General features: G+C 43.1%; 1 protein-coding gene across 1 annotated transcript in view; it reads right to left on the bottom strand.

Moving 5' to 3' along the window:
- Nucleotides 1-25,398, bottom strand: part of LOC133554309 (uncharacterized) — a 28,797-nt gene extending 3,399 nt beyond the window's left edge. The window contains exons 1-5 of the mRNA XM_061902889.1: nt 25,334-25,398; nt 25,167-25,231; nt 22,148-22,423; nt 11,797-11,919; nt 131-1,733 (exon numbers count right to left, since the gene is read on the bottom strand). Coding sequence (XP_061758873.1) covers nt 131-1,576 — 1,446 coding nt within the window. The 5' untranslated portion in view covers nt 1,577-1,733; nt 11,797-11,919; nt 22,148-22,423; nt 25,167-25,231; nt 25,334-25,398. The remainder of the gene's footprint in view (nt 1-130; nt 1,734-11,796; nt 11,920-22,147; nt 22,424-25,166; nt 25,232-25,333) is intronic.
- Between the last annotated feature and the right edge of the window lie 292 nt (nt 25,399-25,690).

Here is a 25,690-nt window from a genome sequence, read left to right as displayed (position 1 = left end):
TCACACACATTTGAAAAGAACGTATGGCTGACAAGTGTTGATACTAAACTTATAAACTGGTCTTGGAAGTTCTGTACTACCTCAACGGTCAATACAAGAGTCATTCATCGACTACTTTTTCGCAGCTCACCTGAGTGTTGCGTTCTTTGAGATGGACCTGCAGGTGACTGATGCCCTGCGCACTGCTGGGGGAAATGAGCAGCACAGTGCAGGTGCTCAGGTGGAGCTCTGGGGACGTATCAGCGCTCCTTAGAAAGTCTTCAGTCCGCAGCTCCTCCACCTGTTTCAACTGCCCACTGGCCAGCTCAATTAGCGAACCCTTTGTGAAGTGAGGTAGGAGCGCAGGGGGAGACCAGTGAAGAGCAGGGGTAGAGGCGTGAACATGATCCCTGTTATGTTTCAGGTGCTTCTCCTTTTCTTTACCTCGCTCCTTGCTCTTTTCTTGGTCTTTGTTTTGGTCTCTGTCATGGTCTCTTTGGGACCAGTCATGGCTGTTCAGCAGACCCTCGGACAAGTGGGGTAAGTTTCTTGGATTGTGCGTCTTTGGGTCTGGCTTTACTTGCAGGTTGTACAGTGGTATTCCTGAGGGACTGTAGGGCGGGTAGGAATGGGGAGCCTGAGGGCTTGGCTGGAAAACGGATCCCAAGGAGTAATAGATGTGGGCTTCAGTTCCTGGGGCGCCCGCAGCATCCAGGTAGCCTCCTCTACACACCCACGGGTCTGGTCCCACAGCATGATGGCTGGTCACTATTCCTTGCTGATGTTTGTCCTGCAGTGAGAAATGTGGTTCATGGCCCTCCTGAGCTTTAGAGTCCAAGGAAAACAAACCCACGGATTGGGCTTCAGGTGTCAGATCTTCCTGCTGTCTTTGTCCACCATTAGTCTGGGAGCTTTGTGGACTTGTATCCAAAGTAATTCTGCTGCAATCGTGTCCATAATCTCCTGTGAGGAAAGGCCCAGAGGTAGTGGCAGTTCTGCTGCCCTGCCCATCCAATCCATTGGGCCTCTTCCCTAAGTATCTGCTCCTGGTTTTAACTAAACTTGGCTCTTGAGGGTAGAGAGAGGTATGACCAAACAAGTACGATGGGGAGAAGAGTGAGGAGCTGTAATCTCTTCGGTCGTTGTTAACGTAGGACCACATTTCTCGAGAATCAGCTGGAAAAGGAGTTTTAAAGGAGGAAGCGGAGGACGGGGACGAGTGGGGCCCTTCTGCTCGAAGCCACCTGGAGTGGTGAGGAAGTGGCGACCCAGAGCCTCTCCTCTCCATAACATGCCCTTGAAAGAGAGGAAGTGACACAGATGAGGGGTAGCTCAGAGGCCATGGCAGGGTTAGGGGGCTTGGAGTCGGCAGGGGCGGAGGTGTGTGGAGTAGATGGGGGCTCAGGGTAGTCAGAGCTCGCTGCCTGGCGCCGACCTCCCTGTTGCCCTCCCCTCGCCCTGCGTTAGACCAACTCCGGAGTGGCACAGGGGGCTTAAATTCTCCCGGTGGAGGAAGATGGTGTTCAAACGACCCTTGCCGGGACTCCCTCTTCTTAGGGGGGAGGCATTCTTTGCCGCGGTCGGGGATAGGATTCATGGGTGGGCTCCAGAGGCAGTGAGGGCCCCTATGTGTGGGTGTAGGCTAGGTCACATGGGCCTCTTGGGAGACCGAGGGGCACAGACAGAAAGGCCGGCTACGACACAGCATCACTGCCAGAGCTTTGGGGATCTATCCGGACTGAAGCTGCACTCACCTAGGAAAGAGAAAACATAGGAGAGATCATCAGAAGTATAATCAACTCGCAAAACTCTAAGCTTACTTGTGATCACCGTGGCTAATTAGTCATCGCCTAAGTGCACTGCGGTGGGAATGAAACTGGCCAACTGGTTTCATTCAAACACATCACTCCCACATGTGCGCTAAAAATACAGCTAATGAAGCGAAGGCATTGCACACGCACACGGAGATCACTCACAACTGAGTTAGTTTTCATGTCTGGCTCTCGAATGATGATGGGAATATGTTCCCCTAGCATTTTCATAAAACACCCCCACGACACCCGCGGGTATTCTATAGACGTGTACTATGAAGCACCTTCCTCACAAACAACCTTGCTTTCCACACAGCGGCACACACACAAATACTCCCACAGGCGGCAGTGCTCGCTCCCCCAGTGACAGTCAAAGCTGGTCACCACCCACCCAAAAGCTGACAGAGAAGCAGCAGTTGTTGAGGATTCTAGAGTTGCGTCCGTGCCAACCAAATATTTGTCAAAAGAGGCGAGAACTGCGCAACTGCCGCTCTGCGTGCCATGTTGCTCCGCGTTGCATGGGAGAATGTGTTTATTTGTCGAGGTCTTTGTGTGCCTGAGTGTTGGAATGTGTCTCACATCTTGCATTCTTGTTTCATTCAGCGAGAAGTGCGGGGGAGCGCCGATAATTCTCCTGCAAAAAAAATGATCAGCTTCAAAATGAACCCTTTTGACGGCCACCTCGTCTTTGCCTCCCGGCCCCCGGCTCACCCGTCAACAACCTACTTACTCCCGCGGTCCGCCACACTGTCACTATGGCAACTGCATCTTGTGAGAGGTGAGATAGGGATACTCCACAGACGGTTGCTCATCAAGTTACGAGCGCCAAAAACAGAATACGTGTTTGGAGGCGAGCAAGCTGTTTGTGCATCTGAGTGGAAAGCTGAAAAGTTAGCGGTTGGCTGTGGGTGAAGATTCCGAGTCTCAGATGTCGAGGACTTCGTGTTGTAAACGAATGAATGATCAGGCCAAGACATGACCAAGACCAGGTGGGCCTTAAGCTAACGTGTGGCCCTGTGGTTGGCAAGTTTTAGATTAAGAAGTCAAAGACTATGTGATTGAATCGTTTATTTGTACTGCAAAATAACAATGACGTACCTTTTTTTTCTGCTACTGTATACCAGCAGATCACTACTGTAATACAAAAGCCAAAACCAGTGAAGTTGGCACGTTGTGTAATTCGTAAATAAAAACAGAATACAATGATTTGCAATTCCTTTTCAATTTATATTCATTTGAATAGACTGCCAAGGCAAGATTTTTGATGTTCCAACTGAACGACGTCTTTTTTTGTTTTGTTTTGCAAATAGTCATTAACTTAAAATTTAATGGCAGCAACACAATGCAAAAAAATTGTCACAGGGGCATTTTTACCACTGTGTTACATGGCCTTTCCTTTAAAAAACACTGAGTAAACTTTTGGGAACTGACAGCCATATTTTTTAAGCTTTTCAGGTGGAATTATGTCCCATTTTTGCTTGATGTACAGCTTAAGTTGTTCAACAGTCCGGAGTCTCCGTTAATATAATGAGCCACACATTTTCAATAGGAGGTAGGCCAGTCTAGTACCCGCACTCTTTTACCATGAAGCCACGTTGTAACACGTGGCTTGGCATTGTCTTGCTGAAATAAGCAGGGGCGTCCATGATAACGTTGCTTGGATGGCAACATCTGTTTCTCCAAAATCTGTATGTACCTTTCAGCATTATTGGTGCCTTAACAGATGTGTAAGTTACCCATGCCTTGGCAACTAATACACCCACATACCATCACAGATGCTGGCTTTTGAACTCTGCGCCTATTACAATCCGGATGGGTCTTTACCTCTTTCTTCCGGAGGACACAACGTCCACAGTTTCCAAAAATAATTTGAAATGTGGACTCATCCGACCAGAGAACACTTTTCCACTTTGATTCAGTGCATCTTAGATGATTTTGGGCTCAGCGAGGCCGACAGCGTTTCTGGGTGTTGTTGATAAATCATTAATTAATTAATTAAGCATTATAAAAACATTTGTAAAAAACTCCTGTGGATGTACTACCAGTCTGTGGTTGCCAGTGTTCTGTTCTACATGGTAGTGTGCTGGGGGGGCAGTACATCTAAGAAGGACAGCTCCAGACTTGAGAAACTGATCAGGCGGGCTGGTTCTACGTTCGGAATGAAACTGGAATCACTGGTGACGGTGGCAGAGAAGAGGACTGTTGACAAATTAGTGAGCATCCTGGATGATGCCAGTCACCCTCTGCATAGCGTTATCAGTAGCCAGGGGGAGCCTGTTCAGTGCTAGACTGCTTCATCCCAAGTGCAGGACTAATAGATTCAGAAACTCCTTTGTCCCACACGCCATTAGACTGTACAACTCCTCTCTGGGACGGGGGGCGGGGGGTACTAGGATGACAGGGGATGCAAAACAATAACAGTGCAATCCGTTTTTCATAACATGGTCACTACTGCCTACTTTGTCTTGTTATATTCTTATTTTACTGTTACATTTTTATTCCCATTGTTGCTTTTTATTTTTTATTCTTATTGTAATATTTCTATATTTTGTTTCCATTTAAACCCCCATTATTTACTTTTTACTTGTATTTAAATTGATCTCAACTCTGTACACTGCTGCTGGAATTTTAATTTTCCTGAAGGAACTCTCCTGAAGGAATCAATAAAGTACTATCCATCTATATATATATATATGAATAAATTTCGCTTTGCATAGTAAAGTTTTAAATTGCACCTACAGATGTAGCGATGAACTATAGTTACTGACAGTGGTTTCCTGAAGTGTTCCTGAGCCAATGTGGTGATATCCTTTAGACGCTGATGACGGTTTTTGATGCAGTACCGCCTGAGGGATCGAAGGTCCTGGGCAGTCAATGTTGCCTTTCGGCCATTTCTCCAGATTCTCTGAACCTTTTGATAATATTACGGGAATCCCCAAATTTATTGTTATAGCTCCTTCACGAATGTTCTTAAACTGTTGGACAATTTGTCAACCCATTTGTTGACAAAGTGGTGACCCTCGCTCGATCCTTGTTTCTGAATGACTGAGCATTTCATTGAAGCTGCCTTGTAGATTGTTATAGTCACAAGTTGTTCCCGTGGGCCAACAACGTTAATATATGTTTGATGAAACGCGATTATATGCATGAGTGTGTGTACTGTATGTATATGTACTTGTATATGTATGATTGTACAGTGAATGTATATTTACAGTATGTATATAATAATAATAAAATATTAAAAAAAATAATGATTTAAAAGTTCAATATATATATATATATATATATATATATATACACATATATATATATGTATTAAAAGAAGATCACAGACACGCTGACACACAAAGTCACTACCCCAGCTGCTGGCAGACTTGTAGCACTGCGGAATACCTTGCAGTGCACCAAGCTGCCACAATAGACGTGGGGACTAGACCCAGCAGGCCCCAACCAAGACAGGCACCTGGAAGGGATGGACGATGAGACCCAGAAGCTCCAGACACGCAGCCCGGATGTTGTAGCCTGGGGCTTCGACCCCCGCCGTACAAGCAGGCCCCGAGAGTACCCCGAGAAATATATATATATATTTAGTTGCATTAGCTCATGGTAGCATAAAAAAAAGCAATAAGGTGCATATATAAATAAATAGATTACTGTACAGATAAATATATTGCACTTTTGCATATGCATCCAGGTTTATGGATGTATGTTATATTGTCTTTTTCTTCCAGCGAGTTTATCCATTTTGGGGGGAATTGAGGGGATAGTTATGATGCGTTTAAGAGTCTTACGGCCTGAGGGAAGAAGCTGTTACAGAACCTGGAGGTTCTGCTTTGGAGGCTGTGGAACCTATTCCAAGAGTCCAGCAGTGAAAACAGTCCTTGGTGGGGGTGGGAGGAGCCTTTGCAGATTTTTCTGAACCCTGAGATGTTGAAGATGTCTGTGAGAACCCCCGCCAGCTGGTCTGTACATCCCTTAAGCACCTTGCCCGGAATGTCATCAGGTCCCGGTGCTTTCCAGGGGTTCACTCTCCTCAGGGTTTTCAGGACATCCGCTGTGTCCAGGTTGAGCGGCTGCTCATCAGGGCGAGGGATGGATTTTCTCGGCCGGAGTGGTGTTAAGTGCCTCGAACCTCGCAAAGTAGTTGTTTAGGCCATTTAGGAAGCTGATACTGTTGTCAAAGGGACGGGGGGCGGCTTTATAGTCCGTGATGACCTGTATGACCTGCCACATTAGTCTAGTGTTCGTGGGGTTCTCGAAGAAGTCCTGCACTTTCTGTCTGTGAAAACCCTTTGCAACCTTAATAGCTCGGTTCAGGTTAGCTCTGGCTGTTTTTAATGCCACCATGTCGCCAGACTTGAAAGCCTTGTTCCGAGCCTTCAGCATTGCACGTACCTCACTGTTCTTCCAGGGTTTCTCATTGGCCTTGAACATGTCCCAGTCTGTGGTTTCGAAGCAGTCTTGTAATGCTTCCATTGCTCCCTCTGGCCAGGTCCTCACCTGCTTGACTGTAGTTTGCTTCCTGATCAGCAAGGGCTTGTATGCAGGAATTAACATCACAGATAGATGATCTGAGGAACCGAGGTGGGGGCGGGGTGCAGCTTTAAACGCGTGTTTAATATTGCTGAACACCATGTCCAATGTGATTCCACCCCTGGTTGCAAAATTCACATATTGATGGAAATGAGGGAACACAGTTTTCATGTTAGCTTGGTTAAAGTCCCCTGCAATGATGAAAACTCCCTCTGGATGTGTAGATTGCAGTACATTGATGGAGCAGTTCAGAGCATTCAAAGCTTCTTTGGTGTTAGCACTCGGGGGAATGTACACTGCTGTGAAGATCATAGCACTAAATTCCTGCTTTTTATAGTTCATATTTCTACATCGGGAGAGCAGTGACATGAGACTATCTTCCCGTTGTTGCATTAGTTGTTATTGATGTGTATACAAACACCACGTCCTCGGGATTTACCAGCGAGAGTTCTGGTCCTGTCCGACCGAATTATGCTAACTGCCTCGCCCGGAACGGATGGTTTCAACCACGTTTCTGTGAGAAATATGGCGCAGCAGTCTCTCATCTCGCGTCTTGCATATAGATCAAGCTTCAGGTAGTCCAGTTTGTTCTCCAGGGAGCAGACATGTGAGGATTAGCCTTTAGCTTTGTTGTTAGCCCCGCTCAGCATCTCTGTATCTGCTTCCGATCACACCGCTTACGTCACTCTGGTTTGTCGACAAATTGGAAGTTGCGGGCAGTCTTCAAAGTACCCCAAAACTGCCACAAATGATTGGAGGATGCGGGAAGAACTGTGGATCACATCGGACTGTCTACCCCGCAGTTTTTGAGGAACAGTCATAGACAATTTAGAGTGGAAAAGCTCATTTTATATTCACCCGCATACTAAACATTCTAACTTGGATTGTTTCTTTGGCATCGAGACTCTCCCGAAGGACAGTGTAGCGAAGACACAACAAACTCCCTTCTTGTCTCTCATGGACACACACCTGTTGTTGTTGACTTTGGGCTAGCGACTGCACAATACTTCAAGGCCGCGGAACAGAGACACACTACGGGCTTACACACACACACACACACACATCCACAAAAATATACGCCACACATACACAAAAAACGCCCTCGACGCAAATCCCATAGGGGTGATGAATGGCTGTTCAGCGCCTGGGAGCTGCGGCGTACCATCAGGACCCCGAACTCCCTTCCCTCTGTTGCTAGATATCTCGAGATGTATGTTGTAATATGTATATGTGCTTTGCTATGGAGGTTTTTTCCCACTCCAGACTGGGCCCCCTTAGAAGCCCAGTCTGGATTGTATTTTTTTACTCATCCTTCCCCAGCGTTTACATTTTTCCCATCTTTTACGGGGCGCCTTATGGCGACCCATCAGGGTTCTTGTTCTGTAACCCTGTACACTGTTTGTTTTTGTCTAGTCTTGAACCGGTTTGTGCTGAAAACAAAGTTTTGATGTACTTGTGCAATGACAATAAAGATCTACAGTATCTATCTATCTATCTATCTATCTATCTATCTAGCTATCTATCTATCTATCTATCTATCTATCTACCTATCTTTCTACGGTCCCCTCTGGTACTAGGCTCCGCTGCTTCACAGGCCGCTGGATGTAGCCGGCGTAGAATTCCGATGCTAGCGAGGAGGTTCAACATATACGCATCTTTCGGTCCAATACGGCCCGATCTATCCACATCCAAAATCGTCTGGCGGTCGTACGTTACCACGGAGTGTCCCCGCTGGAAGCCAGCCATGAAATTCGTAGAATTTACCCGTAGGTTTGCCAAAATGTTCTATTACTACCAAAGTAATAGAACTGTTCCCAATTAGCAGGCTAATTGGGAACAGGTGGGTGCCATGATTGGGTATAAAAACAGCTTCCCAAAAAATGCTCAGTCTTTCACAAGAAAGGATGGGGCGAGGTACACCCCTTTGTCCACAACTGCGTGAGCAAATAGTCAAACAGTTTAAGAACAACGTTTCTCAAAGTGCAATTGCAAGAAATTTAGGGATTTCAACATCTACGGTCCATAATATCCTCAAAAGGTTCAGAGAATCTGGAGAAATCACTCCACGTAAGCGGCATGGCCCGAAACCAACATTGAATGACCGTGACCTTCGATCCCTAAGATGGCACTTAATCAAAAACCGACATCAATCTTTAGAGGATATCACCACATGGGCTCAGTAATACTTCAGAAAACCACTGTCACTAAATACAGTTCGTCGCTACATCTGTAAGTGCGAGTTAAAGCTCTACTATGCAAAGCGAAAGCCATTTATCAACAACATCCAGAAACGCTGCCGGCTTCTCTGGGCCCGAGATCATCGAAGATGGACTGATGCAAAGTGGAAAAGTGTTCTGTGGTCTGACGAGTCCACAATTCAAATTGTTTTTGGAAATATTCAACATAGGGGAAGCGAACTATCCTGGCTGTTATCAGAAGCCAGCATCTGTGATGGTATGGGGGTCCATTAGTGCCCAAGGCATGGGCAACTTACACATCTGTGAAGGCACTATTAATACTGAAAGGTACATACAGGTTTCGGTACAACATATGCTGCCATCCAAGCGCTGTCTTTTTCATGGACGCCCCTGCTTATTTCAGCAAGACAATGCCAAGCCACATTCAGCACGTGTTACAACAGCGTGCCTTCGTTAAAAAAGAGTGCGGGTACTTTCCTGGCCCGCCTGCAGTCCAGACCTGTCTCCCATTGAAAATGTGTGGCGCATTATGAAGCGTAAAACACGACAACAAGACCCCGGACTGTTGAGCGACTGAAGCGCCACATAAAACAAGAATGGGAAAGAATTCCACTTTCAAAGCTTCAACAATTAGTTTACTCAGTTCCCAAACATTTATTGAGTGTTGTTAAAAGAAAAGGTGATGTAACACAGTGGTGAACATGCCCTTTCCCAACTACTTTGGCATGTGTTGCAGCCATGAAATTCTAAGTTAATTATTATTTGCAAAAAAAGTTAGGTTTATGAGTTTGAACATCAAATATGTTGTCTTTGTAGTGCATTCAACTGAATATGGGTTGAAAAGGATTTGCAAATCATTGTATTCCGTTTATATTTACATCTAACACAATTTCCCAACTCATATGGAAATTGGGTTTGTACTATTTGTTGAATTTACTGCTTGTATGTACTTTGTTTATGTAGTTTATTGGTTCTTCTGTACTTTCTGTTGAATTTACTGCAATTGTGTACAAACCCCGTTTTCATATGAGTTGGGAAATTGTGTTAGAAGTAAATAATTGGGAACAAGTGGGTGCCATGATTGGGTATAAAAGCAACTTCCATAAAAATGCTAAGTAATTCACAAACAAGGATGGGGTGAGGGTCACCAATTTGTAAGCAAATTATCGAACAGTTTTAGAACAACATTTCTCAACGAGCTATTGCAAGGAATTTAGAGATTTTACCATCCACGGTCCGTTAAATCATCAAAAGGTTCAGAGAATCTGGAGAAATCACTGCACGTAAGCGACGATTGTATGGATCTTTGATCCCTCAGGTGGTGCTGCATCAAAAACAGACATCAGTGTGTAAAGGATATCGCCACATGAGCTCAGGAACACTTCATAAAACCACTGTCAGTAACTACAGTTGGTTGCTACATCTGTAAGTGCAAGTTAAACCTCTACTATGCAAAGCAAAACCCATTTATCAACAACACCCAGGAACGCCGCTGGCTTGGCTGGGCCCGAGTTCATCTAAGATAGACTGATACAAAGTTGAAATGTGTTCTGTGGTCTGAAGAGTCCACATTTCAAATTATATCTGGAAACTGTGGACGTGGTGTCCTCAGGAACAAAGAGGAAAATAACCATCCGGATTGTTACAGGCGCAAAGTTCAAGAGCCAGCATCTGTGATGGTATGGGGGTGTATTAGTGTCCAAGGCATGGGTAACTTACACATCTGTGAAGGCACCATTAATGCTGAAAGGTCCATACAGGTTTTGGAGCAACATATGCTGTCATCCAAGCAACGTTATCATGGACGCCCCTGCTTATTTCAGCAAGACAATGCCAAGCCACGTGTTACAACAACGTGGTTTCGTAGTAAAAAAGTGCGGGTACTTTCCCGGCCCGCCTGCAGTCCAGACCTGTCTCCCATGGAAAATGTGTGGCGCATTATGAAGCGTAAAACACGACAGCAGAGACCCCGGACTGTTGAACGACTGAAGCTCTACATAAAACAAGAATGGGAAAGAATTCCACTTTCAAAGCTTCAACAATTAGTTTCCTCAGTTCCCAAACGTTTATTGAGTGTTTTTAAAAGAAAAGGTGATGTACCACAGTGGTGAACATGCCATTTCCCAACTACCATGGAATTCTAAGTTAATTATTTACTGCATGTTTGTATTTTGTTTATGTAGTTTACCTATTTTTGTGTACTGTTTATTGAATTTACTGCATGTTTGTAGCCTACACTGATCATTGCCAAGACAAATGCTAAAATATTGTTTTCCCAGCGGAGTACAACTATTCAAACGGAACATTTTCATTTGAAATTTGTGTTTCATACGTTAAAAAATATGTTTTTATTAGGACGTGTACTGCTTTGACTACAACTTCTGAGGTGTCGCTCAATGACCAGGTACACAGCATTAAAATGCCACCTCCTATTTAGCACCAAAATAAGCCTAAAAACAAAAGCATGGAATCCTTGACCCGGATTCCACCACAGCAACAAACTAACTAATTTAGTTGATTTTGTACAGAAGCTACACTAAGGTGTTCCAAACAGCACAACACCTATTTTCATCTGTGGACCATTTTTTTTATGAGCCAGACATGCTTTTGAGAAGAGTGAAGAAATGTAAAAAAACAAGAACACATAAAATAATAACAATTAAAATAATGGAAAGTCAAAAATTCAACTTCAGAGTGATGAAGTTACAAAATAGTTTACAATTTCAACCGCAAAGAGAGAAAAATAACTGCAGTAGAAGATAAAAACAAATAGAAACATTGCCCCAAAACAAGAAGTCTTTAAATGTTCAACTCCTCACAAGTCTTATGATTTCCACGATGAATGCATTATTAATCCGCCCTATTTTTGTTTGGATAGGCGTACTCTTGTCCTTTTCATAACCCCGCCGCTTTCCCAAACAAAGCTGCCAAAGCGAAGGAGCCAACAAAGAAGATGCTGTGCGTGTGGAGGAGTTGGAGACGACTCCTACACTGCACCGAGTGCGTCCAGAACGAAGAACACCCAGTACTTGCAACACATCACATTCGCTTTTGCTCCCAAACATCCCCCTCGAAGAACTCCGTCTCACTAAAACGACTTGACAATGGCGTTTTTTTGTTTCATCCTGCCTTCTCTGCACACGCGTTTCTCCAAAGAGCTGTCCGTCACGAGAGCACACCACCGACTCCGACGTACAAACTTTGCCGATGCACGCGCTGAGCGTGCAGGCGTCGTCGGATTTTGACCCGGATAACGGAGCTGACGAGGGACTGACCTTAGCGATGGCTCGGCAGACGTCCCGTGTCCTGTCCCCCGGACCACCTCGTCCTGTCCCAGACGGGTCTACGGTCTCCTCGGCTCCGTACTGCGCTACTCGGTCAGCGCCAGACTGTTATATCTGTGTGTGAAAGAATAGAAAACCCAACTGAAAGCCTGCTATTCGTCTGTCGTGTACGTAAGTGAGTGTGTCAAGAGTGTGTGTGCGTGTGTGTGTGTGTGTGTGTGTTTGCGTGTGTGTGTGTGTGTGCAAAGGGCTGAGGAAATGAGTAATATCTAGCAGTGAGAAGCATGTCTGCTCTGCACAGCCACACAGGCAGACCAGTTGCTGCTGCCACCCACTCGCTTGAATCACTGTGAGGGACACACACACACACACACACACACACACACACACACACACACACACACACACACACACACTTATACGCACACACACACACAGACTCAAACTCTCATCCTGCAGGGTCACAGCTGGGGAGCTGGTGCACGTCCCCGCAAACTTAGGTGAACTGATACGGAAGTATTATTGTCTTGTGAACTACAAAAAAACCCCAAAACCAGTGAAGTCGTCACGTTGTGTAAATGGTAAATAAAAACCAGAATACAATGATTTGCAAATCCATTTCCACTTATTAGGGTCCGCAGGCCCATGGCAAAGGACTCCTGTGGAGTCCTTTGCCATGGGCCAAGGACCCTATTGAAACTGCTGTGTTTCATTCTTATTCCGCACCTACGCGCTGTAATTTGACCCCCTTAACATGCTTCAAAACTCACCAAATTTGACACACACGTCGGTATAGCAAACCTTCCCAACATATTAAGCAACCAATCCCCCAAAATGAAAATTGCGCTCTAACGCCCCCTAGGAAAAAATTACAGACAAAACTGCATGTAACTTCTGTTAGGAATGTCATAGCGAAATGCAACAAAAACTCCTATGTAGGTCTGACTTAGACCCAATTTTCATACACTCACTACTTTCAGCAAAAATCTACAGGAAGTTGGCAAAAACCCCTTCAAAAAAATGTTTTCGCAAAAAATGCTATTTTTACCTCTTTGCGCTGTAATTTGACCCCTTTAAAATGCTTCAAAAGTCACCAAACTTGGCGCGCACATAAGGACTGGCGAATATTGCGATTTAATGAAAAAAAAAAAAAAAACCAAAACTCAAAATTGCGCTATAGCGCTATTTTTGAATAAAACACTGAAAAAACTGCTCCTAGGAAGAAAACACAGACAAAATAGCTTGTAACTTCCGGTAAGAATGTCGGAGAGACATGAAACAAAAACATCTATGTAGGTCTCGCTTAGACCTACATTTCATAGATTGACAACCCCCAACAAAAATCAACAGGAAGTTTGCAATCCCCCCTTCAAAACAAAAGTTTTGTAAAAACCGGTCACCTTTCTTCAAAAATTATCTCCTCTCAGTGCGTTTGTTGTTTTGGCTTCAAACTCGCACAGGAGAGAGATTGGAACCCTTCTGATTAAAAGTATAGAACAGAGTTTTGATAAGTTCTCAGGTTTTGATTTTACACGCCTTCAAAGAACCCCTGTGCTAAATCTCCTAAAAAATGTCATTTTTGCCTCTTTGAGCTGTTATTTGACCCCCTTAAAATGCTTCTAAACTCACCAAACTTGACACACACATCAGGACTGGCAAAAATTGCGATCTGATGAAAAAACCTAACCTCAAAACTCAAAATTGCGCTCTACCGCCCCCCTAGGAGTACAACACGGACAAACTGTTCCTAGGAAGAAAACACAGACAAAACTGCTTGTAACTTCCGGTAGGAATGTCAGAGAGACATGAAACAAAAAACACCATGTAGGTCTCACTTAGACCTACATTTTAATAATTGACATACTTTAGCAAAAATCAACAGGAAGTTTGATATTTTCACTTCAATACAACAACTGCATTACTTTCACAATGCATTAGATTCTCAAAATAGTGGCTCCAAGGCGTCTTCTAACGCTTATCCGGCCGTGGGTCTCGGGGGCAGCAGCCAAAGGCGGACCCGACCAACGCTGTTTGCAGCTTTAATATTCAATTAAATTGACTGCAAAAGACAAGATATTTAACGTTCCAAGATTTTAGCTCATTTGGATTTCGCTGCCTGCAACATGTTTCAAAAAAGCTGGTACAAATGGCAACAACTGTTGTGGCACATGCGCATTCTGCGTCTCACTCCGCTGCGGGTCCAAACGGAGGACCCGCGCTGACAGCGCGCTCCAGACACGCAGCCGGCCGCAGTCCACGCCTGACACACCTGTGACTGATGACGTGGAGCCTTATAAAGGGACCTGTGGACCAAGGATCGGGGCGGGAACTTACAGTGGGGCAAAAAAAGTATTTAGTCAGCCACCGATTGTGCAAGTTCTCCCACTTAAAATGATGACAGAGGTCTGTAATTTTCATCATAGGTACACTTCAACTGTGAGAGACAGAATGTGAAAAAAAAATCCAGGAATTTTGAAGAATTTATTTGTAAATTATGGTGGAAAATAAGTATTTGGTCGAACATTCAAAGTTCTCACTGATGGAAGGAGGTTTTGGCTCAAAATCTCACGATACATGGCCCCATTCATTCTTTCCTTAACACGGATCAATGGTCCTGTCCCCTTAGCAGAAAAACAGCCCCAAAGCATGATGTTTCCACCCCCATGCTTCACAGTAGGTATGGTGTTCTTGGGATGCAACTCAGTATTCTTCTTCTTCCAAACACGACGAGTTGAGTTGATACCAAAATGGATACATGGATGATACAGCAGAGGATTGGGAGAATGTCATGTGGTCAGATGAAACTAAAAGAGAACTTTTTGGTATAAACTCAACTCGTCGTGTTTGGAGGAAGAAAAATACTGAGTTGCATCCCAAGAACACCAAACCTACTGTGAAGCATGGGGGTGGAAACATCATGCTTTGGGGCTGTTTTTCTGCTAAGGGGACAGGACCATAGATCCGTGTTAAGGAAAGAATGAATGGGGCCATGTATCGTGAGATTTTGAGCCAAAAACCTCCTTCCACAATATCATCGCTTAGGTGCAGTGATTTCTCCAGATTCTCTGAACCTTTTGATGATATTACGGACCGTAGATGGTGAAATCCCTAAATTTCTTGCAATAGCTCGTTGACAAATGTTCTTAAACAATTTGCTCAGGCATTTGTTGACAAAGTGGTGACCCTCGCCCCGTCCTTGTTTGTGAATTACTTAGCATTTCATGGAAGCTGCTTTTATACCCAATCATGGCACCCACCTGTTCCCAATTAGCCTTTTCACCGGTGGGATGTTCCAAATAAGTGTTTGATGAACGTTCCTAAACTTTCTCTGTCTTTTTTGCCACTTGTGCCAGCTTTTTTTTAAACAGCACAGTTGGCTTTGTTGTTAGAATGTCCACCCTGAGACTGGGAGGATGTGAGTTCAAACCCTGGCTGAGTCATACCAAAGACTACAAAAAATGCGACCGGTTTCCTCCCTGCTTGGCACTCAGCAACAAGGGTTGGAATTGGGGGTTACATCACCAAAAGGATTCCGGAGCGCGGCGCACACTGCTGCTCACTGCTCCCCTCGCCTCCAAGGGGGGTGAACAGTGGGATGGGTCAAATGCAGAAGACAGGCTCCCGGTTCTTTCTCTCACACACACACACACACACACACACACACACACACACACACACACACACACACACACACACACACACACACACAGATCACAATACAGACACAGATTATTTTTTTTAGACACACAAATGAAGATATGGACACACACGATTCACGCAACTCTCAGCTTGACATATGGCACTTGGTAAACGGCACCAAACTGTCACTAACTAACTAACTAACTAACTTTACTGACAAACTAACTAACAGTGTGACGAACTAACTACCTAAGTAACTATCTAACTACCAAAATAACCAACAAATTAACTGACTATCTGACTAAAAACTGACTAACTAACTGACCGACTAGCTGTCTAATGAGCAAACTGACTAACTACCAACCAACTAACTGCCAAACTAACACAATAACTGACAGACAACTACCTACCTACCTACTTACCTACCTACCTAACCAACCAACCAACCAACCAACCAACCAACCAACCAACCAACCAACTAAATAAATAAATAAATAACTTACTGACCAACTAACTAACACCCAAACTAACTTAGTGACTAACTAACTAACCAACAAACTGACTACCTGACTAAAAACGGACTAACTAGTTGTCCAACGAGCAAACTGACAAGCTACCTAAAAAACTAAGTGCCTAATTAGCAAAATAAATGACCAACTCAGTTAACTAACTAACAAACTAACTAACTGAATAACCAACTAACTAACTAACTAACTAACTAACTAACTAACTGACGGACTAACTAACTAACCAACAAACTAACCGACTACCCGACTAAAAACGGACTAACTAGCTGTCCAACGAGCAAACTGACAAGCTACCTAAACAACTAACTGCCTAATCAGCAAAATAACTGACCAACTAACTGCCTTACTAAAAAACTAACTAACTGAAAAACTAACTAACTAACTAACTAACTAACTAACTAACTAACTAACCGACTACCTGACTAAAAATGGACTAACTAGCTGTCCAACGAGCAAACTGACAAGCTACCTAAACAACTAACTGCCTAATTAGCAAAATAACTGACCAACTAACTGCCTAACTAACAAACTGAATAACAAACTGACTAACTAACTAACCAACAAACTAAGCGACTACCTGACTAAAAACGGACTAACTAGCTGTCCAACGAGCAAACTGACAAGCTACCTAAACAACTAACTGCCTAATTAGCAAAATAACTGACCAACTAATTGGCTAACTAACTAACTGAATAACTAACTAACCAACCAACCAACCAACAAGCTAACCGACTACCTGACTAAAAACTGACTAACTAGCTGTCCAACGAGCAAACTGACAAGCTACTTAAACAACTAACTGCCTAATTAGCAAAATAACTGACCAACTAACTGCCTAACTAACTAACTAACTAACAAACGAACTAACTGAATAACTAACTAACTAACTAACTAACTAACTAACTAACTAAATAACCAACAAACTAACGGACTACATGACTAAAAACGGACTAACTAGCTGTCCAACGAGCAAACTGACAAGCTACCTAAACAACTAACTGCCTAATTATCAAAATAACTGACTAACTAACTGCCTAACTAACAAACTGAATAAAAAACTGACTAACTAACTAACCAACAAACTAACCGACTACCTGACTAAAAACGGACTAACTAGCTGTCCAACGAGCAAACTGACAAGCTACCTAAACAACTACCTGCCTAATTAGCAAAATAACTGACCAACTAACTGCCTAACTAACAAACTGAATAACAAACTGACTAACTAACTAACCAACAAACTAACCGACTACCTGACTAAAAACGGACTAACTAGCTGTCCAACGAGCAAACTGACAAGCTACCTAAACAACTAACTGCCTAATTAGCAAAATAACTGAACAACTAACTGCCTAACTAACAAACTAACTAACTGAATAACTAACTGAATAACTAACTAACTAACTAACTAACTAACTAACTAACTAACAAACTAACTAACAAAATAACCGACTACCTGACTAAAAACGGACTAACTAGCTGTCCAACGAGCAAACTGACAAGCTACCTAAACAACTAACTGCCTAATTAGCAAAATAACTGACCAACTAACTGCCTTACTGACAAACTGAATAACAAACTGACTAACTAACTAACCAACAAACTAACCGACTACCTGACTAAAAACAAACTAACTAGCTGTCCAACAAGAAAACTTACAAGCTACCTAAAGAACTAACTGCCTAATTAGCAAAATAACTGACCAACTAACTGCCTAACTAACAAACTAACAAACTGAATAACAAACTGACTAACTAACTAACCAACAAACTAACCGACTACCTGCCTAAAAACGGACTAACTAGCTGTCCAACGAGCAAACTGACAAGCTACCTAAACAACTAACTGCCTAATTATCAAAATAACTGACTAACTAACTGCCTAACTAACAAACTGAATAAAAAACTGACTAACTAACTAACCAACAAACGAACCAACTACCTGACTAAAAACGGACTAACTAGCTGTCCAACAAGCAAACTGACAAGCTACCTAAAGAACTAACTGCCTAATTAGCAAAATAACTGACCAACTAACTGCCTAACTAACAAACTGAATAACAAACTGACTAACTAACTGACCAACAAACTAACCGACTACCTGACTAAAAACGGACTAACTATCCGTCCAACGTGCAAACTGACAAGCTACCTAAACAGCTAACTGCCTAATTAGCAAAATAACTGACCAACTAACTGCCTAACTAACAAACTATCTAACTGAATAACTAACTAACCAAGCAAACAACAAACTAACAGACTACCCGACTAAAAACGGACTAACTAGCTGTCCAACGAGCAAACTGACAAGCTACCTAAACAACTAACTGCCTAATTAGCAAAATAACCGACCAACTGACTGCCTAACCAACTAACTAACTAACTAACTAACTAACCAACAAAATAACCGACTACCTGACTAAAAACGGACTAACTAGCTGTCCAACGAGCAAACTGACAAGCTACCTAAACAACTAACTGCCTAATTAGCAAAATAACTGACCAACTAACTGCCTTACTGACAAACTGAATAACAAACTGACTAACTAACTAACCAACAAACTAACCGACTACCTGACTAAAAACATACTAACTAGCTGTCCAACAAGAAAACTGACAAGCTACCTAAAGAACTAACTGCCTAATTAGCAAAATAACTGACCAACTAACTGCCTAACTAACAAACTAACAAACTGAATAACAAACTGACTAACTAACTAACCAACAAACTAACCGACTACCTGCCTAAAAACGGACTAACTAGCTGTCCAACGAGCAAACTGACAAGCTACCTAAACAACTAACTACTACTACTACCACTACTACTATTATTACTGCTACTACTACTGCTACTACTAAGATTCTGCAACAAATACTATTACTACTACTACTATGATTACTACTACAGTTAATACCACTACTGTTACCACTACTACGACGACTACTACTATTACTACTACGACTACTACTACTACTACTACCACCATTACCACTATTACTACTACCACCACTACTACTACCACTACTACTATTACTACTGCTACTACTACTGCTACTCCTGAGATTCTGCAACAAATACTACTACTACTACTACTATGATTACTACTACAGTTAATACCACTACTGTTACCACTACTACTATTACTACTACGACTACTACTACTACTACTACCATCATTACCATTATTACTACTACCACCACTACTACTATTACTACTGCTACTATTACTACTGCTACTACTACTGCTACTCCTGAGATTCTGCAACAAATAATACTACTACTACTATGATTACTACTACAGTTAATACCACTACTGTTACCACTACTACGACGGCTACTACTATTACTACTACGATGACTACTACTACTACTACCACCATTACCACTATTACTACTACCACCACTACAACTACCACTACTACTATTACTACTTCTACTACTACTGCTACTCCTAAGATTCTGCAACAAATTCTACTACTACTACTATGATTACTTCTACAGTTAATACCACTACTGTTACCACTACTACGACGACTACTACTATTACTACTACGATGACTACTACTACCACCCCTATTACTACTACTACGACTATTACCACCACTTCTACTGCTACTACAACTACTACCACTACCACTACTACCACTACAACTACTTCTACTACCACAACTACTGCTCCTACTACAACAATTACTACTACTGTTACTACCACTACTGACTGAACCGGACACGACATGAAGGTAATGACATCTTTTGATCCATCAATCAAAAAGTGAAAACAAAAGGCGCTCATAGCGGAGATACAAAACTTGGCTAAGAAAACAAAAACTATTACTATAACGTAAACTATGGACATGAAAACATGAACTAAAAAAACTAACTAAACTGTGGCTTGAATAAACAAAAAAACTTACGTGGCAAGAAAAGAGCAGCATGAACTGTGACCTGGACAGAGTACTCAGAGTGTCAAGAGTGCAGAGCATGAATGTGATGTCACAGGGCTGACTGCCTGGCAACTACAGGCTTAAATAGGGGTGACGTGATTAACAACAGGTGCGTGAGTCCAAATGAATCAGGTGCGTGACATGAGGACAAGTGAAAACGAATGGGTTGTTATGGGTGAAAAAACAGGAACTGACAAAATCCATAAATCAAACAGAACATATCCAAACTAAACATGGTCACCAAGACATGACATGATCCTTCTGCTATTTTTCTGTTTTTGGTGCGTATTTGAGTTTTGAAGATTCAATCATTTTCCTACCTGCGCGCCTGGTCTGTCTAAATCCCGGGGTAAGCTGCGACCCCCCCTCGTCATGACAGGGTGTTGTGGATAAATGGCTTTCACTTTGCATAGTAGAGTTTTAACTTGCACTTACAGATGTAGCGACCAACATGTGGTGATATCCTTCACACACTGATGGCGCTTTTTAATGCAGTACCGCCTGAGGGATCGAAGGTCACGGGCATTCAATGTTGTTTTTCGGCTTTTGCCTGATTATCTGAACATTTTGATGATATTACGGACCGTTGATGGTGGAATCCCTAAATTCCTTGCAATAGCTGGTTGAGAAATGTTGTTCTTAAACTGTTGGACAATTTGCTCACGCATTTGTTGACAAAGTGGTGACCCTCGCCCCATCCTTGTTTGTGAATGACTGAGCATTTCATGGAAGCTGCTTTTATACCCAATCATGGTACCCACCTGTTCCCAATAAGCCTGTTCCCCTTTGGAACGTTCCATATAAGTGTTTGATGAGCATTCCTCAACTTTCTCTGTCTTTTTTGACTTGTATCAGCTTTTTGCCTCTGGTGAGGGGCGGTCGCATTTTTTTCCGCTCCCTCTTCTCCCACCTTTCTCTCTTTGTTTTTGTCTTTTCTGAACTTTTTTGAAGCCTCTTTCTTTGCGCTGTCCTCAAATCTAAACATCAGACGTGGTTATGATCAGCTGGACTCTCGACGCAATTGACAAAATATTTAAACTAAGAGGCATTGCTGCGGGGTACATGAGAAATTCCTGAGACAAATGGAGAATCATGTGCCTCACAGTCCTTTCCATCGAGGACCTGGAAGACATCTACCTATTTGGAACCGTGATCGCAGGGCACTTGTTGATTGGGCTGGGCATAGCTCCGGGGTATCGTTAAATCCGTAAGACGATGGCAGCCACTTAAGGAGCCCAAAGGCTGTTCGTCGCAATGGATGGTTTGAGCACGGCTGTGGGAACACAGACTGCGGCGATTTCTGAGCTTAATCGCAAGATGGATCACATCATGGATAAGCTTGCTAAAAAAGGAAAATTGAATTGAATTTGAGAGCACCCAGCATTTACGAATAGAACAGACAAGTCATTGTTTTGTCTGCTCGTGGAAAACGAATCGTCAAAGTTTGTTGTTGACGAACCCCAAGATGCAGAGGAGGAGGGAGGCATTTTGCAGGAAAACATGATTTAATTTAAAATACTGAGACAAAAACCAATAAAGGGTACAAAAAAAAAAGCGCGCACGTGGGCGGATAACAAACAAAAAGGCCTAGCGTGGAAGCTAACAGGTATCTGGCAGGAAAACAGAAGTCATACTTGTAACAAGAAAACAAACTTGGAGTCAGGGAACAAAAGACAATAAGCTACAAACCACTATCGGATATAGCTTACCACAATGCTGCATGGACAAGATATGATACGACAGGTAGCAACGACAATAATCCAGCACTGACTGGAGGAACAAAGCAGGTAAAATAGGAGTGGGCTGATGGATGCCAGGTGTGGGAAAACAGCACACAGGGAGACAAACAGGAAGCTGAACCAAAATAAGAGTGCTGACAGGAACTAAGGACAGGAAATACTAAACACACTAACAAACTGTCAGTGGCAAGCCTGACACAAATTTACGATTTGACTCCCTCGAATGGCCTTGACGCTGCGGAAACAGGACCAGGCTGTTCTGAAAAATACCCCCGGGGACACCTCGATGATGGACGCTTTTGACCTCCCTACCCCAAGACAATTGGGCATACACGCACACAACCCAACTTCACTGGTTTTGGGGGTTTGTGGATTGAACAATACACTTTGTTAAGCTGCATTTTATTAGCTCGTACTAGAAGTAGTAGCGTAGATAATAGCGAATTTACAACAAACCGGCCAAGTCGATATGGATTGTCGGCGTGTAACTGACCTTGAGACCATGGACTCGGTGCGGATCTTTTGCTTGACATTGTTCAGGTGAACGAAGATCTTCTCAAACACTCCAGAGGTGCGGTTCAGTTTTTAGGGTACCTCATTTCCAAAATCCCGTCCGGTACAAACATGTGCCACTTCAGTGATACCATAAAGGACCTGTGCTCCTTCCATGGATTGTCCAGCTTGATTGGGGAGATCATCTCAGGCTGACCACAAAGACGTTGAGGACTTGTGTGGTAAAAGCCCCTTGGACAGTCCCATTATCAAAAGCCTGTACCAAAAGAAAAAAGGACTCAAATTGGTATACATGTGACTGATTTTAGCAGGTTGGTACCTTCAGAAGTCTGTCCATACCATTCACAGATGTAAAAGTCATCCAATTGAAGGCCAGTTTAAAGGCCTACTGAAACCCACTACTGCCGACCACGCAGTCTGATAGTTTATATAGCGGACATTTTGATCCAGCACCGATCACAGCTAAAAGTGGTCTGCTTTAATCACATAATTCTACGGTATTCTGGACATCTGTGTTGCTGAATCTTTTGCAATTTGTTCAGTTAATAATGGAGACGTCAAAGAAGAAAGATGTAGGTGGGAAGCGGTGTATTGCGGTCGCCTTGAGCAACACAAACACAGCCGTTTTTTTTTTTTCTTGTGGACTCTCTTGCCTCCTCCCACTGGCCGCCACCGACCGTCGGATGCTTACACCGCGGTGGGAAAAAAATACATATATCAGCCTCGTCGAGAAACGTGACTTCCCTCGGAGACACTGGCGTGGCCACACCCCTCCGACTTTCAGGTACCACCATATAATCTCACTAAAACACTAGTAGATTAGATTAGATAGATTAGATAGTACTTTATTTATTCCGTCAGGAAAATTCAAATTTTCAGCAGAATCCCATTCAAGATCAGACAAACATTACAGGGAGACAGAACAGGATCGCCGACGGGTCTGCCGGCTTCCAGCGCCCCTTACAAAAAAGATGAGATACAGGTAAACAAATAAAAAAAAATAACAAAAATAATAGAAGATTAAAATAAAATAAAATAAATCGGTCTTAGCCTGGGCCCTGGAGAGGGGGTGCAGACTGAGGCCAAGGGAAAAAAACAACTCGTAGCCATAGTACACATCATGTAAGAGGAAAACATCAAACATCAAAGAACACAGAGGACATTAAAGACATTAAAGCAGCAGGTACAACCAGACACTTCTACATACAGCTATGAATACAAAGTAAAAGAAACAGTAACACAATAAGCAGATAAGGGATTTTCCAGAATTATCCTAGTAAATGTGTCTAATTACATCTGAATCGCTCCCACTGCCCTGTCTTTTTTTTTTCTTTTTTTTTTCTTTTTTTTTTCTAGTCCTTCACTCTCACTTTCCTCATCCACGAATCTTTCATCCTCGCTCAAATTAATAGGGAAATCATCGCTTTCTCGGTCCGAATCGCTCTAGCTGCCCGTGACGTCACGCGGACATCGTCTGCTACTTCCGATACAGGCAAGGCTTTTTTATTATTTTTATTTTTTGCCCACTTCCAAAGACATGCACCTGGGGATCGGTTGATTGGCAACACTAAAAAAAAAAAGTGCCCTAGCGTGTGAATGTGAGTGTGAATGTTGTCTGCGATGAGGTGGCGACTTGTCCAGGGTGTACCCCGCCTTCCGCCCGATTGTAGCTGAGATAGGCACCTGCGCCCCACCGCGACCCCAAAGGGAATAAGCGGTAGAAAATAGATGGATGGATGAGCTAATTTGGATTTTTTGGGCCTGCAAGACGCTTCAAAAAAGTTGGCACAAGTGGCAAAAAAGACAGAGAAAGTAACTCTTATTTGGAATATCCCACGGGTGAACGGGCCAATTGGGAACAGGTCGGTTCCATGATTGGGTATAAAAGCAGCTTCCGTGAAATGCTCAGTCATTCGCAAACAAGGATGGGGCGAGGGTCACCACTTTGTCAACAAATGCGTGAGTTGAATAGTTTAAGAAGAACATTTCTCAACAGGCTGTAGCAAGGAATTTAGGGATTCCTGTTATGTTTTATCATTTCCCTGCCTTCCCGAGGCACACCTGCAACCAATTTCTGTCCTAGGAGTATTTAAGCTTGTCACTGACAGCTGGGTCTTGCCGGTTATTGTCTCCTGAAGCTTCCACGTGCATGCCCCTGCTTCACTTCAGTCCTGGTACGTTGTCTCTCCTTAGTCCCGTAATCCCTCACTCCTTTGTGTTTGCTTCCTAGCCTCCCTGAGGTAAAGAGGATTCTGTGTTGGACTTTTTGCTGTGCCCAGTGTGCCCTGGCCTTTTCCCCTGCCGACCACTGAGGAACCTGTTTTTGTTGGTTTATTCATGGTGTGCACTTCAGCCCAATCGCCTTTTGTTACACTTTTTGAACTTATTAAATGTTTCCCTTTTTGTAAGTCTACCTTGCCTCACGTCTCTGCATCCTGGGGTCACCTCCTTGATCAGGTCCTAACAATTCCGCCATAAACGGCGCGTTATATCATCAAAAGGTTCAGAGAATCTGGAGAAATCACTGCACGTAAGCGGCTAAGCCCGTGACCGACGATCCCTCAGGCGGCACTGCATCAAAAAACCACAACAGTGTGTAAATGATATCACCACATGGGCTCAGGAACACTTAAAAAAAACACTGTCAGTAACTACAGGTGGTCGCTACATCTGTAAGTGCAAGTTAAAACTCTACTATGCAAAGTCAATGCCATTTATCAACAACACCCAGAAACATCGCCGGCTTCACTGGGCCCGAGATCATCAACGATGGACTGATGTACAGCGTTAAAGTGTTCTGTGGTCTGACGAGTCCACAATTCAAATTGTTTTTGGAAACTGTGGACATCGTGTCCTCCGGAACAAAGAGGAAAAGAACCTTCCGGATTGTTATAGGCGCCAAGTTGAAAAGCCAGCATCTGTGATGGTATGGGGGTGTATTAGTACCCAAGGCATGGGTAACTAAAAGTATCTTTAACATCAAAAACGGTTTTCTTTACCTCAAAGCTCACCAGGGTAGAGAATAAGGATCACTGCTTGTCTTCTGGACTCAATGCCGTTTGTCCTACAAAATAAAATGCGATATCACAACATCTCCTGCATGTATCATTCATTGTTGAACATTAAGTAACACGACATTGGCAGATTTTACAGTCTGGGCACGTACTGTATCGGTCCAACTTTTCCCAGGATGTGGACTGTGGTACCCTCCAAAATTGCTCCTCGATCTGGAAAAAACAAAAATAGGAGAAAGATGGACTAACATGAAAATGACATTTCGAATCTAAAAAAGTAAATTCAGGTACTCTTGCTTGATGGACACTCACGCACACGTTGTATTATTATTATTATTATTAATATTATTATTATTATTACTACTACTATTATTGTATTATTGTAGTACCACAAGCAAAGTGTGTGTTGTGATCACAACTAGAAAAGTTTGTGTTGTAATTACAACAAAAAAGTGTGTTTTGTAATTACAACAAGCAAAATGTGTGTTGTGATTACAACACGCTAAGTG

The sequence above is a fragment of the Nerophis ophidion genome, linkage group LG06, assembly GCF_033978795.1.
Source record: "Nerophis ophidion isolate RoL-2023_Sa linkage group LG06, RoL_Noph_v1.0, whole genome shotgun sequence".
Taxonomy (NCBI): Eukaryota; Metazoa; Chordata; class Actinopteri; order Syngnathiformes; family Syngnathidae; genus Nerophis; species Nerophis ophidion.
This window is presented reverse-complemented; position numbering and strand designations above follow the sequence as displayed.